Source organism: Pygocentrus nattereri, chromosome 20 (assembly GCF_015220715.1).
Source record: "Pygocentrus nattereri isolate fPygNat1 chromosome 20, fPygNat1.pri, whole genome shotgun sequence".
NCBI classification, from domain to species: Eukaryota; Metazoa; Chordata; class Actinopteri; order Characiformes; family Serrasalmidae; genus Pygocentrus; species Pygocentrus nattereri.
Genome location: NC_051230.1, coordinates 27,708,671 through 27,728,410, shown reverse-complemented (window position 1 = coordinate 27,728,410; position 19,740 = coordinate 27,708,671). Strand labels below are relative to the sequence as shown.

Genomic DNA, 19,740 nt, shown 5'->3' with positions numbered 1-19,740 from the left:
GCTTTTGCTTCTCCTTTCTATTTTGAAGTCTGGTGATTGAGTTCACTTTTGCCTTTTGGCGTTCCATTTTAGCCGCTTCGTTGGGCTTATGAAGAGAACTTGTCTTTTTCCCTACATAGAATAGTTTTTTTTAATGCTTAATGCTTTCCATGTGTTCATTCTGCTGCTTGCATATACATAGATGCAGGCAAAAGTTTAGCCGCCCATGGTCACATGATGTTTTTTTAATGAACACATCCTGAGCACACTTCTGCACACTTTGATGTTCAATTATTGTCTTATTTGATGAATTTAACATACTGGGGAAACATGTTGTGCAAACGTTATGGCTTGTTTGAGATTTTTATTAAAAAATAAAAAAAGATTAGATGCATTAGCTTATTCTCACTTGGAAAATCAACAAAATATTCATTTGTATTCCAACTTCTTGGATGGAACAAAAAGAAAAACGACAGACTTTTAGCCTAAAACGATCAAACCATGACTGCAGCAACAACTGCTGCCACTTAGAAATATGCATCACCCACGAAACATCTTGCCAAACATCTTGATATGTGAGTTTTCCAAGCAACTTAAGATGTTCCAGAGTGCTCAAATCACAGGTACGTCAGTCAAAAAAAATGCATTATTATTTAATATGTTGGTTTTTTTTTTGCCTTTTCAAAATCATTAGAAAGAAGATGTGCCAAATGTAGACAAACTACGTTAGAAAAGAGGAACTGAGGAAAAAACACAGACTGCAAGAGATAAACAGGATAAGTGCTGAATGCAAACAAAAAGTGCAGAATTGAAACAACACCTCTCATCAAAACCTCACCGGCCACGTTCAGTTGTATGTACTAACAGTACATAACATACCTTATATATTGCATGTATACATGTATATATCTTACATCTCTTTCTCTCTCTCGCTCTCATATATATATATATATATATATATATATATATATATACACACACACACACACACACACACACACACACACACACACACTCACTGGCCACTTTATTAGGTACACCTTGCTAGTAAAAGTTTGGACCCCCTTCAGAACTGCCTTAATTCCTCGTGGCGCTTTCAACAAGGTGTTGGAAACGTTCCTCAGAGATTCTGGTTGGTTATTTGAGTTACTGTTGCCTTTCTATCATCTGGAACCAGTCTGCCCATTCTCCTCTGACCTCTCACATCAACAAGGCATTTTCGTCCACACAACTGACCGCTCACTGGATATTCTCTCTTTTTCTGACCATTCTCAGTAAACCCTAGAGATGGTTGTGCGTGAAAATCCCAGTAGATCAGCAGTTTCTGAAATACTCAGACCAGCCCATCTGGCACCAACCGCCATGCCACGTTCAAAGTCCATTAAACCCCCTTTCTTCCCCGTTCTGATTCTCGGTCTGCACTTCAGCAAGTTGTCTCGACCGCCTCTACATGTCTAAATGCATTGAGTTGCGGCCATGTGATTGGCTGATTAGCTATTTGTGTTAACAAGCAATTGAACTGTTAACTTTATATGGCCAGCCTCTTTTCCACTACAGGGCTGAAAAGTTAGCATCAGCTTGGCAGTTAATAAGATAACGGATTATATTACGCCGAACTAAATCTCCACTGACAATTCTGATGGAGCAAAGTCGAGCGACTGGTGTTGAAGGAACAGAAAGCTGAAATTAATGTTAAACCTGCTTCGTGGTGCTTGTAGCCTACTAGTTAGCCAGCTAGCTGCTAACACTAACGTTTGCTTAGCTAACTAACGCTAGCTAGGTGCGCTAACGGTATCAGAGTCCACGTTGTATCACCTCATTACAAACTGGCTTCATCGAACAGAGCTGAACACACTGATTTGCTAAATGATTGGGTTCTGCTGAACAACAGGTCTGACGCTTGACCGTTCTGCTGTAAAACATGCAATGCAAGGAAAAAGCCTTTCTCGTCATCTAAACACAAATGTAAGCACCTGGAGTTTGCTAAATGGTACCTTGACTGAAACTGTGTAATAATAAGGATGACAACTCTTTAAAGAACTTGATGCCCACTGTGAAGTATAGTGGAGGGTCTGTTTTGTCTCCAAAGGCCTTGGGAGCCTCGTTAGGTTAAACGGCATCATGGACTCCATTAAATACCAGCACACTTTAAATCAAAATCTGTCTGCCTCTGCTAAGAAACTAAAAATGGGTCGTCACTGGATCTTTCAGCAGGACAATGATCCAAAAAAACACATATACAGATCAACACAAAAATGGTTTACTGAACAATGAATCAAGCTTCTGCCACAACCATCTCAGTTCCCTGATCTAAACCCCATTGAAAACCTGACGGGTGAGCTGAAAAGGCAAATGACCGGGCCTACAACTAGACACCAACTACAACTAGCATGATCAAATTGAGGCAAGGGGTTAATACAAATAGGATAAGAGGTGCTAGAGTTGCTGGAGTTATTGTTATCACTCTCTTCCTGTACTATGAGGTCATATTTATTTTTAACTTTGGTATGCTGGGACAGTTAAAATAATAACATTGACAATATCAAAATATTTAGGAACCTGTGATCTCATTTCCCGTGTATTTGGAAGGGTGAATATAGCGTTCGTCATTACCCTATACTTTGATTTCTCATAAAAGCTTGGTGCTGCTATAGTTCTTATGCTGAATTCTCCTGAGGAATGCTACATTTTTTCTTCCAAATAAACAGTAAATGAGATCCATGAATATTTGGATGTCAACAAACTTATTGTCACAGGCTTACAGATTTACCCCCTAGTCTAGTATTTGCATGCTTCAGATTTGACCTCTAGAGCAGGAACATGTTAAGAAGAACCATTTTGTCCTTTCGACAAAAATCTACCTACCTTGAGAGCCACAACATTTTATGCCTATTTTAACATCTTAGCTGTAAATATGTCTCAGTATGTGCTAATGTCCTTGTATAGGATTAAAAATATAATATAAATGAAAACACAGACTTACTTTGCTCTGCTTTATGATTTAGCTCAGCTTAAGTCGCTTTTCTCCAGCAGGAAACTTTTAGTAGAGCTGTTTCTTGATAAAAAGGTCTTGAAACGTTCGACTTTTTGAGAAGCTTAAGTCAGCTTCTCATTTGCCAAGTTCGTCCAGTTCTTGTTAGAATTTTCCCGTTTCACCTCAAGTTACATTCTGGCTTCTCAGGCACCATTTAAGGTGGAACAGGAAACTAACAAGAAACTGACTTCATCTTTGTGACTTTTTAGTGTTGCACAGTTTCTCATTGCAGATTAAACACATCAGGAAGCCAGCTAGAGTACTTATAAATACAGGTAGCCTAATACCTACTAGCTAGGTGAGACTGTTGTCTGCGTTGCTATGTGACCAGTAATCTGTGAACCAGTCTATAGAGTTAAAGGGTGAATTAGAAGTTATACATTAACTCCTTTAGCTTTTTATTTTACGGTTTATTGTTAAACTGTGTTAAAAATATCAGCAGAGCTTTATTTTACTGCAAAGGAGGATTATTTTATTTTTAACCTAAAAATCTACTTCTGCTTTGGAGCCATAACAGGGCAGTAAAAGAGTCCCTTGTGGCTCTGGAACCTCATATTGGTGACCCCTGCTGTAGGGGGAGTTAGTGCATCTAAAAGCATTCCTACTATCCTGCATTCTTAAAAATATGGTGCTTCAAGGGTGTTTTAGTAAAGAAAATTGTTCTGCATAGAACTATGAACACTCAAAGAACCCTTAGCATGATTAAAGGGCTCTTCGCATCATGAAAGGGTTTTTTGGATTGATGGAAAATGTGCATGCATATAAAATAGATGGTTCTATATAGAACCTTTTTGAAAAGCGTTCTATATGCCACACAAGAGGGCTCTTCTATTGTTACAGATTGTCAGTATAACAATAAAAGAGACCGTTTGAACAATAGAAGAAACCTTTTTCATATTTTGTTTTGGGACTTCTGACTGAGGCCTCAGGTCCATGTGGGCTCTCTTTGATCCTTTTCTTTATTGGCCTTTACGTATGTTGGCTGGGTTGTAGGTTAAAGAAATGTTTGTATTGTCTGTGTGGAGGTGGGCTCATCCAATATACACTGCATATTCACTGTTTCATCATTTCACACCGGAACACAAAACAGTATACCACCATTGTACATGCTTAGGTTTATTTTTTCAAAATATAGGCCAAGACATTCTTATTCCCTGTGCTTTATATAGATCAAGGGGTCCTGCTTGGTGTTATAACAGCAATAGTTCAGTATGCTGTAGTAGATGGCTGAAATAACAATAATTTTGTTACATTGGTTAAAAAAAATGAGCTATCATTGACAAGAGTGTGTTCAATTTTTTTCTACTTGCTATGAAAAAAAACAAAAAACAGACTTTTGTTGTCAGCAGAGGAAGGACAGGCCAGCCATGGTATGCTGCACCCTTTGGTGTGAAAAATAAAAAAAAATTACTGTAGAACAGCCAATAAGAAGTCAAGGGATGTTGGCAAGCAGACTCTTTTTAAGAAATGTACTGCTGAATGTTGTGTTTCAGCAAAATTTGTGTGTTTTTGTACAGATCGCCTTCACGCCCTAAACGTCAATTGCAAATACTGGAAATGGATGACTGAAGGCAGCAGTACACTTCAACTTCCCTATTGTCAATGTTAGATGATTCACTTGAACTTGGCCTTTTCGCTTTTTCTCAGCCAGTGAAAAAAGATGAAGACCCATAGGACTGTGGTACTTATTGGCCATTTTTAACCTTCTGAATGCGGAGGTCAAAGTTCTAGCCAGTGTACTAGCTTGTTTTCTTATTTCCATTCTACCTAACGTCATCCATTCTGATCAAACAGATTTTATTAAACACAGATTACCACATGCCACAGTCTGAAGATCTGCTTATGTTAAATGCTGAGAAGGTCATTGACCGAATTGAGTGGTCTTATCTTTTTCATGTCTAACATAAATTTGGCTTTGGTGTATATATATATATTTATAAATATATTTCTTGGATTAAAGTCATCTACACATCTCCTATGGCCTCAATACACACCACTGATATAATTTTTCCTTATTTCTCCTTTTGGCATGGCACTCACCAAGACTGCCCTCTTTCATCCTTAATTTTTCACATTGCCGTTGAACCCCCAGCCATAACTACACTGCTCAAAAAAATAAAGGGAACACTCAAATAACACATCCTACATCTGAATAAATGAAATATTCTCATTCAATACTTTGTTCTGTACAAAGTTGAATGTGCTGACAACAAAATCAATGGAAATCAAATTTATTAACCAATGGAGGCCTGGACTTCGAGTCACACACAAAATTAAAGTGGAAAAACACACGACAGACTCATCCAACTTTGATGTGATGTCCTTAAAACAAGTCAAAATGAGGCTCAGTATTGTGTGTGGCCTCCACGTGCCTGTATGACCTCCCTACAACGCCTGGGCATGCTCCTGATGAGGTGGCAGATGGTCTCCTGAGGGATCTCCTCCCAGACCTGGACTAAAGCATCCACCAACTCCTGGACAGTCTGTGTTGCAACGTGGCGTTGGTGGATGGAGCGAGACATGATGTCCCAGATGTGCTCAATCGGATTCAGGTCTGGGGAACGGGCGGGCCGTTTGTGCAGACACATGCACATTTGTGGCCTGCTGGAGGTCATTTTGCAGGGCTCTGGCAGTGCTCCTCCTGTTCCTCTTTGCACAAAGGCGTAGGTAGCGGTCCTGCTGCTGGGTTGTTGCCCTCCTGCGGCCTCCTCCACGTCTCCTGGTGTACTGGCCTGTCTCCTGGTAGCACCTCCAGCCTCTGGACACGACGCTGACAGACACAGCAAACCTTCTTGCCACAGCTCGCATTGATGTGCCATCCTGGATAAGCTGCACTACCTGAGCCACTTGTGTGGGTGGTAGAGTCCGTCTCATGCTACCACGAGTGTGAAAGCACCACCAACATTCAAAAGTGACCAAAACATCAGCCAGAAAACAGAAAGGTACTGAGAAGTGGTCTGTGGTCCCCACCTGCAGAACCACTCCTTTATTGAGTGTGTCTTGCTAATTGCCAATAATTTCCACCTGTTGTCTGTTCCATTTGCACAACAGCTGTGAAACTGATTGTCAATCAGTGTTGCTTCCTAAATGGACAGTTTGATTTCACAGAAGTTTGATTTACTTGGAGTTATATTGTGTTGTTTAAGTGTTCCCTTTATTTTTTTGAGCAGTGTATTTGCAGTTACCCACATTATGTTTATTATGTAGCAGTTTTTCTTCTCATCCATCCTAGCTCAAACATCCCATTTTTGTGGGTTTTTCTGCTTATGAAGTAAACACTTCATGAAGCCATGAAGCCATACATATTGTTGAAATAGACTTCCCACCAAGTAGAGCCACAACATGCTCGACATAAATTTCGGGACTTGGGTGTAACTCTAACCTGACATTTTGCTGACTTTTAAAAAAGTATGTGAACAACGACCTTTCTCAGTGGTCTCCTCTCCCACTTCCACTTATCGGCAGTGTAAACTCAGTAAAAATGAAGGCAATCCCAAAAATCTTTTCCCCATTTTTTTCCCAAAGCTTTAAGTCTGAGGGTTTTAAGATTCAGTCAGAATATAGGTCCTGCTGAAATTCACAACTCATTTCTCCAAAGGACTGACATTTCCCAGTTTTCCTTCACTTCTGGGCTGCAGATATATACTCTACTCTTTACTGAGGAGAAGGTCATCATAGCCTCAGTAATTGGGTTCCATCTCTAGTCGGTATAAAAATTGGTTGTGGTAGACCTTTACTTTAATGACCTTGCTCTTTTAACCCCAGTACACTCTTTTAACCTTTGACAACAATTTAGTTGCCCCTCTGTCTGTGTATCAAATGGCTAATCCCTCATTTTCTCCCTGGCTATAAAAATTGCATATAATTGACATATCAACCTGGCATACTTTCAATACTTTCACTGGCACCTCATACATTTTTGACTATAGCTGGGGAGTGTCTCTTTACCTCTCTAAAACCTTGAGATCTGTATTTTAGAACTGAAATTCCCATTACCTTCAGTTTTTTTATTTTGTAACCATTGGTCAGTTTACCACCCCGCTTTTCTCCTACTCTCTGCTTGGCATGTGTTTTTATGCATTATTTAGCCCTTGTGATAGTTGGAATTTGGTGGGATGGGTGGATTTAAAGTAAAATAAAATGTAAAGGTAAAAAAACTGACATGTTCTCACTTTACTGGCAGATATTGAAATATAATTTCACTTAATAAAATTACTTAAAACAAGTTTAAAAAAAAGTAATTATCTACACTCATTGTCCATTTTGTCAGCTTTTTACAGACTGTAGTCCATCTAGTAGGAGTGTCTAATAGAGTATGCAGTGCGTGGACACACTGTTTAAAAAAATTCCTGCAGCACTGCTGTGTCTGATCCACTTAAACCAGGACAACACCCATTAATACACCACCACCACCATGTCAGTGCCACTACAGAGCTGAGAATGATCCACTGCCCAAATAATACCTGCTCTGTGGTGGTCTTGTGGGTGTCCTGACCACTGAAGAACAGGGTAAATGGGAGCTAATAAATTATGTAGAAAAACAGATGGACTACAGTTTGTAATTGTAGAACTACAAAGTGCATATATTTAGTAAGTGGAGCTGATAAAATGGGTGTAGTTACAAGCAGATGTACTTAATGATGTGGCTGGTCAGTGTATAACCAATAAAAATTCTGTAAGTAGAAATAAGTAAGTGTACTTTAGGAAGCATTCTACCTCTCCACTGTCCTGGCCTCATGAGTTTGAACTGTTGAAAGGTCCATTGAGATGAGATCCAATAACTGTAGAGCCCAAATATATTTTCCCAAGGAACTAGCAGAACTTTCCCAAGGAACTAGGGGCTGTAAAACCAGCTACTAGTAGATTTCTCAGCCATAGTAACAAATGCATATTTGAAAAATATTTTAAATAATGCATTTGGTGTTAAATGACTGTTTGGTGAACAATATATAACTTTAACAATTTTAACATATTACATTATCATTTGTTCATATATTGCATCACACTTTTATTTTAAAAAAGTGTGGAAATTTCCATTTTCCATCATATGGGCTGTTTAAATGACAAAATTTGATTCAAAGCAGCATTGCTCTAGTGATGTTCTCATCAGAGCAGAAATTCAGTTACCACAGCTGAACCCCTACTCCTCCTCACGTCTCAGCCTTTATGCATGAGGTCACTTCATTTCAGGGTCTGACTGGCTCCCTCTGCTCAAATTGAACTTTCAGCTGTGTTCATGTTGGGGTAGCATGTTCATGAATTCACACAATTAAGGGCAATTATGGATGAGAAATTTAATTAGACACTTTGGGGATCACTTCAGTTTGTTATAGGGTCTCTATATCTCAGACCGCTTCAGTCTTCTGTGCTATGCCTGTGAACTGTTTACTTCAGACTAATATATAACAGCCTTACACAACTTAGCATGAGAATTATAACAGCACCAAGCTTTTATGGGAAAGAGTATTAGTAGATGATGAATGCTATATTTTCCCTTCCAAATAAACATTAAATGACATGACAAGTCCATAAATATTTGATTGTCAACAAAGTTTTTTTATTATTTTAAGTGTCATACTGAGGCTGAAAATAGGCTTTGGTAGACCGTTGGGCAATAATACTGACAAAAAAAGGCAAAGTTTAAAATGAATAAAGGCCAGTTCATGAACAAGAACATTAGTATAGAATACAGATGTGCCAATAACAGTTTGATTTTTGGAGTATTTCTGGGGAATTTGTGCCCATTACCTGCAAAAGAGCATTTGTGAGGTCAGGCAATGATGTTGGACAAGAAGTTTTTTTGGGGGCAATTGTGGGCTGGAGGATAGGGCACCAGTCTTGTGAAGGTCGTTGGTTCAATCCCCTTGGCTGGCAATACATGACTGAAGTGCCCTTGAGCAAGGCATCTAACCCCCAACTGCTCCCCGGGCACCGTGAATAGGGCTGCCCACCGCTCTGGGCAAGTGTCCTCACTGCCCCCTATTGTGCAAGCATGTGGATGTTTCACTGCGTGGAGGGGTTAAATGCAGAGGGTTAAATGCCGAGGTCTAATTCCTTTTGTTGACTAATGGTTCTCAGCTCAAAGGCCTGGATCATAGTGAGTGTTCCAACTCATCCCAGAGTTGTTCAGTGGGGTTGAGGTCAGGGCTCTGTGCAGGCAACTGAAGTTTCCCCACACCAAACTGGTCAAACCTCAGTTTGAGCAAAGGGGCAAAGTCCTGCTAGAACAGGAATGGTGTCCCTCAAAACTGTTGAGACAAGATGCTTCCATTTCACAATAATGTTGCTTACAGTTGACTGGGGTAGATTTTGCAGAGTGAAAATTTCATAAACTGAGTTGTAGTAAAGGTGGGATCTTATGAAAGTGTCACATCTGATGGCTGTGTGTTTGATTTTATACACCTGGTAACAATGGGCTGAAACACCTCAGCTCTGTAATTAGGATGGGTGTCCACATACTTTTGGCCATATCGTGTATATTCCATCCATTGAAGACTGCATAGCTGAATGCAAGAACCTCCAAAACGGGCAGGATCTGAAATTGTAGGATCTGACCTGACCTGTTATAGTCTGAGTAATCCATATCTTCTGTTTTCATTGATGCACTCCAGTTAAAAAGGTAAACAACCCTTTGAAGAGATACATGAGATAAGACCAGTCCCAGCAGTGCACTGCCATACTGAAATAAATCTTAAATAAACACTGAACTAAAACTACTCTCTTTCTCTCTCTTCCTCCTTGCCTTGAATCCTCCAGAGTGGCCGGAGTTTGTAAAGAACTACGCACCATGGTGGGCATCACACACACTGGACTGGCTGAAATATGGTAAGAACGTGCACGTTGTGCACTTCGAGGACCTGAAGCAGGATCTGTTCTTGAAGCTGAAGCGCATGGTGCTGTTCCTGGGTCTGGAGGTGTCAGAGGACCGGTTACTGTGTGTGGTGGGCCAGAAGGACGGCAACTTCAAGCGCTCAGGCCTCCGGAAGCTGGAGTACGATCCATACACTCCTGAAATGCGGGCCACCATTGACGGCCTCATACGGACCGTGGATGCAACGCTCAAGCAGAGAAAAGTGACCCGGGTCCCGGAAGATTACAGGCCTAGATGATACCATCTCTTGCTTTTCTCATGTTGGGCTCATCCCTATCGCTTTAGCTTTCACTCTCAAACCAGGTATTTAACAAAGAAGGATTTTCTCAGTAAGCTGGAAGCCCTTAAGCCCAAAGCGAGGACTGTTCAACAGAAAGGTCCCTTAGCTGTTCTCTTATTAGACCAGTACAGTTCTTGGCTTATGTAGTCTGGCTAATTGAACAACCTAGTGTAAAATGTGTGAAACATCCATAGAAGTTTTAAAAACAGCACGTGACATGTTCGGTCTGCGTGTCCACTTGCAGAAAAACATTTAAACATGCCCAGTGTTGTATTCAATTTAACACAGGAAATGTGTTTAGGCATTTTTTCTAACTACCAGCGCTTCAGAGATCTGATGATACGATCTTTCACACTTTTCGCGAGTTTTGCTCTTCTCTTTTAGTTTTGTTGTTGCTCTCGTTCTGATGACCTGATGAAATGCCCTGAATGAGTTTTTTTTTCTTATGTTCTGTTGACTAAAAAAGAGGACCTACTCTTGAAGAAAAAAAAACAAAACCAGCGCTTCTTGTTCTCAGACTTCCTTTGCTTTCTCTTCTTCAGCTTTTTGGTTCCTTTTCAGAGCTTTTATACACAGAGACACAGGAATGAAAGGTCCTTAATAGACGCAACGTGTGACTAAAGGAAGACAATCGTGTGCAACTTGGATAACTGTCCAGTCAACATGGGGATAGGAAGTGAAGCACTTTCAGTGTGTTGGCATGTGTGTGTGTGTGTGTGTGTGTGTGTGTGTGTGTGTGTGTGTGTGTGTGTGTTTGTATTAAAAACCTTAAGAGCAAGCACATATACCCATCTCAATGCGATGAATCATTCACTTTATGCTGGGCAGAAAACAGTCTCATTTTTACCCACGTGTGACAGGATTAAGCACTATTTGAGCTGGATTCACCAGAGGATGTTCTGTAATGTGGGATTTGATTGGCAGACTGGTATGAGATAAAGTAGCATGCAGTTTCCCCAAATGACCACAAAACCTTTAAAAACTACAAACATTCATACTGGATTGAAATCACTCGTACTGAATTAAAATCACTCCCCAATTATTACCGTCAGACTGTAAAACTACACACACTGCAGATTCATACTGGATTAAAATCGCTCCCCAATTATTACCGTCAGACTGTAAAACTACACACACTGCAGATTCATACTGGATTAAAATCGCTCCCTAATTATTACCGTAAGACCGTAAAACTACACACACTGCAGATTCATACTGGATTAAAATCGCTCCACAATTATTACAGTCAGACTGTAAAATTACACACACTGCAGATTCATACTGGATTAAAATCGCTCCCCAATTATTACCATCAGACTGTAAAACTACACACACTGCAGATTCATACTGGATCAAAATCACTCCACAATTATTACCGTAAGACTGTAAAACTACACACACTGCAGATTCATACTGGATTAAAATCACTCCACAATTATTACTGTCAGACTGATTACTGATCATCACAGATTTGAACTGAAATTACAGAAACATCCCAGTCCAGCTCAAATAGTCATAATTCTGTTATCATTTCTCCTAAAGCCAGAATATTTCAGAGAGAAATGTAGGGTCATCTTTCATAAAGATCTAAATTTACTGTAGGGTTTTCCCCAGTGTGAAAAATTCTAGAAAAAAGTTTTTAAAAAAAATCTGCAATTCCAGATAAACAAAAAGACTTCAGTGCGCTACTTGGAGCACATTGAAGGTCTGCAGACCTTTCCTGGAACAGTGCAAATCAACACTAATGAATCCATAATGCAAACCATCTGTCTTCCCCTTTACCTTCAGATGCATGTAATCTGATCACGTTCACCAAGCCCTACCACAATGGCTGATCTAATCACATTAGTTGTTGTATTATTTGTCTAAATTTGTCTAATCGCATATATTATTTTAACCATCCACACTGCTAGAAGAAGTTTGACAGCTGTTTTTGCCCAGCGTTTACACCCCGTCTGCACTGTATTAAATGAGAAGCTGACTTTCTCATGCTTTAAACTGCAAGGAAATATGCGATGACTAATAGTTGTATGTTTTTATGGTGAGAGCAAAGAAAGAATAGTTGAATAAGAGTTTATATTGTGTATAAAATATTATAAGAAGCTTTATAATACGAATGCTGCTGACGCCATAGAGGTCAACCCCACATTGTGTTACAACTTGTAACGTTTTTTTCAAATGAACAGTTTTACAGGCACATTTTTAGGTGACAGTGGACGCGAACGGATATGAGGATGTATTGTGCTTGACCTTTGAGGGCATTGCAAAACACAGCAGAGAATATAAAGTCAAGCCACCATCTCTTTCCATTCCATCAGAGTGACTCATTAACTTTGGGACTTCAAACCAAAAGGTTAGTAAAGAAGCTCCAATCGCTCGCAAACCACCAGAGAATGAAGATTCACCTGGACATGTGGACAAGTCACAGTGGGCTAGCTAAAGCCATGATAATCACTGTTTCAGGCCACTGGAAAAATGATGTTATTATAAACTGTCTAAACTGTCATTTGGAGAAGACCAGTGAACAAAAATTCCCAGTTTTACTGACATTTATATTATTTTATGTTATATACTATTGTTATATATCGTCACTGTCCAAAGAAAACCATGTATCTCCATTTTTTCCGACTTTTTGTTTTCTACATCATGTCAACATGCCAGTTGTACTTTACGTTGGGCTAAAATTTCATGATGCGTGGACCAATAGAAATGCTCTAAAATCATTTGGAACCAAATCTTTTTACATTGACTTACATTGGAAAGTAAAAGTGTTTTTGCCCTCTCCTGTAAAGTTACTATTTTGGAGATAGTTGTTTTTCATCAGACAGCGACAATATGTTGTATCCAATTTGCTTTGCCCTCCTAGAAGCCCTTTGAGTCACAGTCGTTTTGTTATTAGTTTTCATATTAGCACCATTGCTTCCACAGTGCTACAGTGGAGAAGCACTTTGCATTGCTATGTTCCATGCAGCTCGTCTGGCATAGCTAATAATGGCAATCCCATGGTTTCTTTTCAGTGTTGTCAAAATTCAGATTCAGAGAAGTTCTCGTGGTGGCTACCTATGTGTGAAATGGTTCTTTGAGTGCAAAGATTGATTTTAGGAATAGCAATATTAGAAATGTTCCATGTACACTACACAATCTAGTGATCTCCTGGGCTGGCTGCTTCGGATTGCTAGCCAGAGATTTCTAGAATAGCACTCATGGAGTGCAGTCATTTTACACTGAGATGCTCTTTTAATCTCTCTAAGGCTGTGTTCAGATTGCAGGCAAATCAGATTTCTCAAGAAGAATCTTTGGAGACGACTGTACAAACATCACCGGCCTACCTGCATGGGTTGCTGTGATGACGTAGGTTCCAGTAACTACACTGGTGACATGGATTTCAAGCCCAGATGCAGGAGAGATAGAGGTGTATGATCTTGGCCTACAAACACTTCAGTTTCTCTAGCATAAGCATGAATCTTTGGCATGCTTCTTGAGTCCCAGTACTTCTATCATTCTGGATTTAACATCATTGCTGTTTGTCATGTTGCAATTGATGCAAAAGACATTTGGGTCATTCTACAGAAATGTCCATTTTTGTGTCCCTAGCTTTTACAGATATATTACAGTTACAATTTAAAATAAAACAATGTTATTTTAACATTTACACCTTCTTGAACTGTAAATTTAGCAGTATTGGTTTTTAAATCAATTATATAGAATTCCAAGCGCCACAGAAGTGCTTGTCCAGTGTTTAAAGGGTGAGGCCATATTTTGAAGAAAAAAAAAAAATTTTTCTGCGGTTTTAATAACAATAACCTATACATGACTGTGGAATTTATTAATATTCGACATGCATTTAGTTGAAGTCACTGGTGTGACCTACTTTTTTCTTAGTTAATTTTGAAAAATTAAATACAAACTGATTAAATTACATATTTTTGTGGATGTTCCATATCTGACGACAAGTGGTTTGATGCCCTGTAGCAGTCATTTTGTAAAATGCATTTTTCATCAAAAATGTCACTGGAGTTACTGTCTCTGGTGTTACCTTTCTTATGTGTAACACCAATATGGATTACCAGGGACACCTATGGACGTTTCTGTAGAATGACCCACTTTGAAATCTGATTTATCTGGCCAGAATGTCCAAACTGAGAAAAGCAGACTGTAAAAATCCAGTTGGAATCACATTTCAAACCACCTTCAAATGTGTACGGATCTGATCAAATTAATGTGGTTTTTAGGTGTCCAGACTATCAAAAATCAACCTGGATACAATCTGGATATGCCAAAAATCGGATTTAGGTTGGCAGTCTGAACATAGCCAAAGTTCTTAAGTGTGAAAGGAGCTATATAATGGCCTGTTTTTAGGGCTTGTCTCCTGATTTTAATGTGTGACGCTTTAACAATGTGGGCGCGTGTGTGTTAGAGGTCTGCTACCCAACCTGAACCCAAAAGAGTCTGGAAAAGCTTGATTTTTCACATATAGCACCAAGTTTGGGCCAAGCTCAGGTTTGTTTTCTATTTTATTTTTTTCTATAGTCATTTTTCTATGTAGCATTTGAAGAATTTGTGAACCTTTATTCCTTAACCATTATTCCTTCCTCAAAACAAACCTGCAGTGACGACAGCAGCAACAGCAAATTAGGCCAAATTATTAGGCTAAGAAATAGTGGAATTAGCATTAGCATGAGCTCATCTGAAGGCATCACTTTGCAATAACATTCTTCTTATTAGACAAGAAAAGCTGTTGTTTCAACAATGATTCCCGTGATTTGATTAGTTTAACTGGTTTGTTTGAAAATTGGTCCACATACTTATTTTGTCAATTCTCAAATACACAAACCAGCCACTTTAGTAAGTACACCTCTTTGTACCTAGACTCATTGTTCATAGTGGACAAAGACTGTAGAAACAATGAGCTGTACTTCAAGTGAACGAAGTGGCTGGACTGCGCTGAACACCCTGTAAGTTTTTCTTCTTTTTCGTACTAAACTTTTTTTGGTCTTTTAACATGTGTCATGGTTGCTTCCTGTTGGCCTGAGCTGAACGTTTGACAGATCTTGCAACAATAACTAAGGGAGGTATGACTTCTCACAATTTACAAGTGGTGAGTTACACACGACACTGGTAAATAAAAATAAAGCTAGTGTGTTACAGTTTGGTATAGTACCAGTTTAACACAATATGTTCTGTTGACCAAATCAGGCTTTAGTGTTTAATGTTCTATGACTGACAACATGTGGTTTGATGCCATGTAGCAACTCTAGTAAAGCTGTGCAAAACCATGTCTGTAATAATCCCTCTCTGTTAGCGCATGCAACTGGGTTCGGGCTGACGTTCAGATTTAGCAGCACCAGCCAGGCCTGTTTGGGTCCAGACTCGAAGCCATGGGTAGAGGTTGGGTTCAGGCTTCAATTTTATGCCTGTGCAGACCTATTGTTTGTCTCCATCTGTCTTATCTGCTACAAAATGTCTAATCTTTATTTTATTCAGTAAGAAACCCTTTGTCTTTTACTAAATTATCCAAACTCTACTCATCAGACTAGTTTATGAATGTGTTTGTGTGAGAGCTCACACTTGTCCACCTTGTATGTGTCTACTACTCTAAACTTGAATATTTAACGATAATTTATTTCATTCACAACAGTAACTGCTCTCAATTTACATTTGCCAGTCTGTTTGTATTGTATGTACATTAACCCCTATGACATTTAGATTTGTTTCATAAATTGACATACAGTAGGGTTCCACTTGTTCCTCACAATAATTCAAGAGGTACTGAAAGAGAGCATTAAAAATTTGTCACCTGTAAAGTTTGAAGGATTCCTAAGTAAGAGGTACGATGCTAGACACATTTCAGTTTTAGTCCTGCTTTATAAACCCAAACATTGCTAACAGTGAAGAAGGTAATTAACTTCCAGCGTATGTATATATACATATATTTGTATATATGTGTATATACGCACACATATATTTTTGTATCTCATTTAGTACTGTATTTGTAAGTTGCAACAGAAAAATGAGAAGTTTTACTTCTATATTTTTGACACAGGCTTCAAACTTGGGTGGTTGCAGAACTAATACAGAGTGTCGGTCTGAATGTATTTTGTAAGGAATGAATGTAATGTATTTCGATAAAATAATGAAGAAAAACAGCGAGATACTGTGGGCAGTGCTGTAAGCTGTGCAATGTTTGTTGTTTCACGGTACACGGTACATGGAGATGATGAGAGAACTGTTAGTTCTTGTCCCCCCCACTTCAAAAAATGACATTTTTATACTTGCCCATGCTCAGGATATCCCCGTAAATAAACAGTCCCAAATATATCAGTGTTCTTTCTTTGTGTTTATGTGTTAATTATGTTAAAAGTTGTTTAGACAAATAAACAACAACTTAATTACCTATAGTAGTGGAAAAGGTTTACATCTGTTTTGCAGTACTTAAATGAATGTGAAAATGCAATGCAATACACTGAAGGCAAGAAATATCAAATTTATTTGCCCACTTTTTGAGTGATGAATATCCCATTCAGGTGAATCATGTAGATATAATGCGTTTTTCATTTTTGGAAGAGGTTAGGAGGTCTACTCTAGACAATTCTAAAAGAAAATCTCACTGCAGCAGCTTACAGTTATGTCTCATAAGCAATGAAGTTGGTTTCATTTGCACACACTGATTTCTTTCTTCACCAGTTGGTCAAAAATGGTTAATGTGTGTAAATTATTGTTCTTTGCAACAAAGACAATTGCCTGTCACTTTGATTTTGTCAGAAATTAATTGTTCAATTCTGTTGACTTTCATAAACATTATGAGAACTTATCCAACATCCGCAGAGTGCATTGCCAATAGCAATCATCGGGGTCCAAGCACAATGTGACTTATTGGAGCCAGTAACAAATGTGACAAATATAATACACATTGAAATGGTATGGAAAGTAACAGAAAAAGTAATGGACATGACCTTTGCATAGTTTTTTAACTCAATACCCTAAATAATTGCACAGTAATTACCCCTGTGTTTTTAGAGCTTTTTTCCTTTTTTGCTGCTCATTTTATTTCTTAACAAACAAATGTTTATGGAAACTGAGAACTTTTGATACCTCAGAATGTATATTTTTCATTTTTTGATGTCAGTTTTTTCCCTAAATGCAACAATTCTTGAAATTTATTTCTAAAACCCTAGTCGAACCAGAGTTTCCTAGCAAATGTGGCAACAAGCCCTACTGTCTGTTGTCAAATAATGCCACTTATGGACTTGGTCACTTTTGGCTGGATTGTTCAAAAATGGTAAGTGCCTAAAATATCTACACAGATGACCATGAAGTAGCTTTATTGAGAATAACGTGGGTCTTGAACTTAGGAAGCATTGCAGGCATCGCATTACTGAATTAGTCTCGCTGAGCGACAGAGTGACTCATCAGTTACTAAGGAAATTAAAGGCTAATAAAGGGCATGAGGAAAACAACAAGGAAAACATTAATCAGAATAAGGATCTATGACTATAGTCCAAAATAGTTGGTCTATGAATTCCATGCTTCTGGTGGAGCTGCTATCCCCCAGCCCAAATGGGCTTTTGCCTTACAGCATCTGCATTCCAGAGACCATCGGTGGTGGTGGTGCTGTTTCAGGTTGGGGGATGTTTATAATGCAATCACTTTTGATTGGTCAGAGCAGGCAACCTCTTAATTTTAAAACATAACGTTTTGGTCAAAATAAAAGGTAAAAGAAGTAAGTTTGGGTCAGAAAACAAGAGGATAGTGAACCATATGGGGGACCTTGAAGACTGGTTTGAGAGGCAGCTGTAGACTTTGGAAATACATGGGTCCTGGGAAAGGTTTTTTGGCGTTCCTTAAAGAAAAGTACCAACAACTTGGTTCCACAAACAACCAATTGTAGCTTTGAACTGTGATGTATCTTGAAAGATTTGTGTAATAAAAAACTTTTGTGATATTACAAAATCATTAAGATATGGATGGAAATATGATGAGGCTTATAAGAAACTTGACAATTTTCTGGATGAAGTTCACCTCCTTTTTTCTGATGAAGCTTCTCACAAGATTTTGGAGTGTGCAGGAAATTGTGCAAAAGTCAAAGGAACTGGTGTTAGATGAGAAGGCACGGCTCACAATCAGTGTTTCAATTAATCCCAAATGTGTTCATTGAGGTCAGGGATCAGTCAGTTGGAAGCATATTGTCTAAAATGTCTTTGTATGCTTTAGCATTAACATTCATCACAGGAACTAAGGAGCCTAAACTTGAAAATGACCAGCTGATTATCTCTCCTCCACCAAACTTTACTTCTGGCACTATGCATTGCAGTAGGTAGCGTCCTCCTGGCATCTGCCAAACCCATCACTCAAGCTGCCAGTGAAGCATTATACATCTTTCTAGAAAACACATTTTCACTGGTCTGTAGTCCAGTTTCTGTGCTTTATACGCTTGACATTGTGAATAGTGATCTAAAGCTTGTATCAGCCATGGAAACCAATTTCATAAAGCTTCTAATGCAAAATTCTTATGCTTAAGTTGTTTCCAAAGGCAGTTTGGAGGTTTACAGTGCATGGTGCTACAGAGAATAAGTGTTTTTATGCACTATGCCTTTTAGCAATAATAGCACTTACGTTTCACAATAATAGCACTTACGGGGCAGATCTAACAGGATGGAAAAGCTGGCAACCTGTGACAGTGCCACGAATGGCCCATTCTAATGCTAGTGTTTGTTGATGGAGATTGCATATGAGGGCTATGTGTTTGATTTTATACAGCTGTTTGTGGCTTAAACATCTGAACTGAATAGGAGGGGTGTCTGCATACTTTTGGCCATATAGTGTATAGATTCTCACTTTCACTTTTATTGTCAATATTTAAAAAATCAAGTACTAAATTAGAGAGATTCAAATGAAAGAGATTCATGGGTAAAAAAACATCTCACATTTCAAAAGATTGACCATGTGGCATTAAATCATGAACTGTCATGGCTAAACTTTACCAACTTCAGGAAAAATGTTTATTGAAAAATTCTGTGTAAATGTAATTTGATTAATTTACTAATCAATGTAAGCAATATATTTCTGAAGTTTTTTTTTTACATGTAATCACAGAAAATGCTTAGATCACCCTTTATCTGTTCATTTCCAGTCAATCACTATAAATATGTGCTATTAATTTTTTCAAGAGATATTTCAAGAGATATTTCTGAGGTGATCAGATAAAAGTTCATCTAAATCGAAGGAAATAGAGTTTTGAAAGCTGGAGTTCAAAAAATGGTATTAAAAAAGTCAAAAAGGTCAAAAAACTACTACTTGAGTCAATTATACAGTTACAGTGGAGCGCCTTAGTAAATCCAGCATCTTTTAGGAAAGGCACTGGTGAACGTTACCCTCTTTATTCTTATTTGGGGGTAGTTTTGGTAAAATAACTAAAATTCCAAAGTGAGAGATCACAATCGCAAAGCACCACAGATGTTGCACCAACAACACATGATGAGATTAGACAGAAAAAGGAAATAGTAACTAAATATGAATTGCTAAAAAAGTAACTAAACAAAACGTAGATTCCTTTACTAACTAAACGTGTGAAGTATT

General features: G+C 38.5%; 1 protein-coding gene across 2 annotated transcripts in view; it reads left to right on the top strand.

Annotated features, from left to right (window-relative positions):
• The window catches only part of wscd2 (WSC domain containing 2), a 101,429-nt gene extending 90,129 nt beyond the window's left edge, over positions 1-11,300 (top strand). For both annotated transcript variants that reach the window (XM_017716699.2, XM_017716701.2), the window contains exon 10: positions 9,770-11,300. In XM_017716699.2, the coding sequence (XP_017572188.1) occupies positions 9,770-10,122 (353 nt within the window). In that variant the 3' untranslated portion in view covers positions 10,123-11,300. The remainder of the gene's footprint in view (positions 1-9,769) is intronic.
• The last annotated feature ends 8,440 nt before the right edge of the window (positions 11,301-19,740 follow it).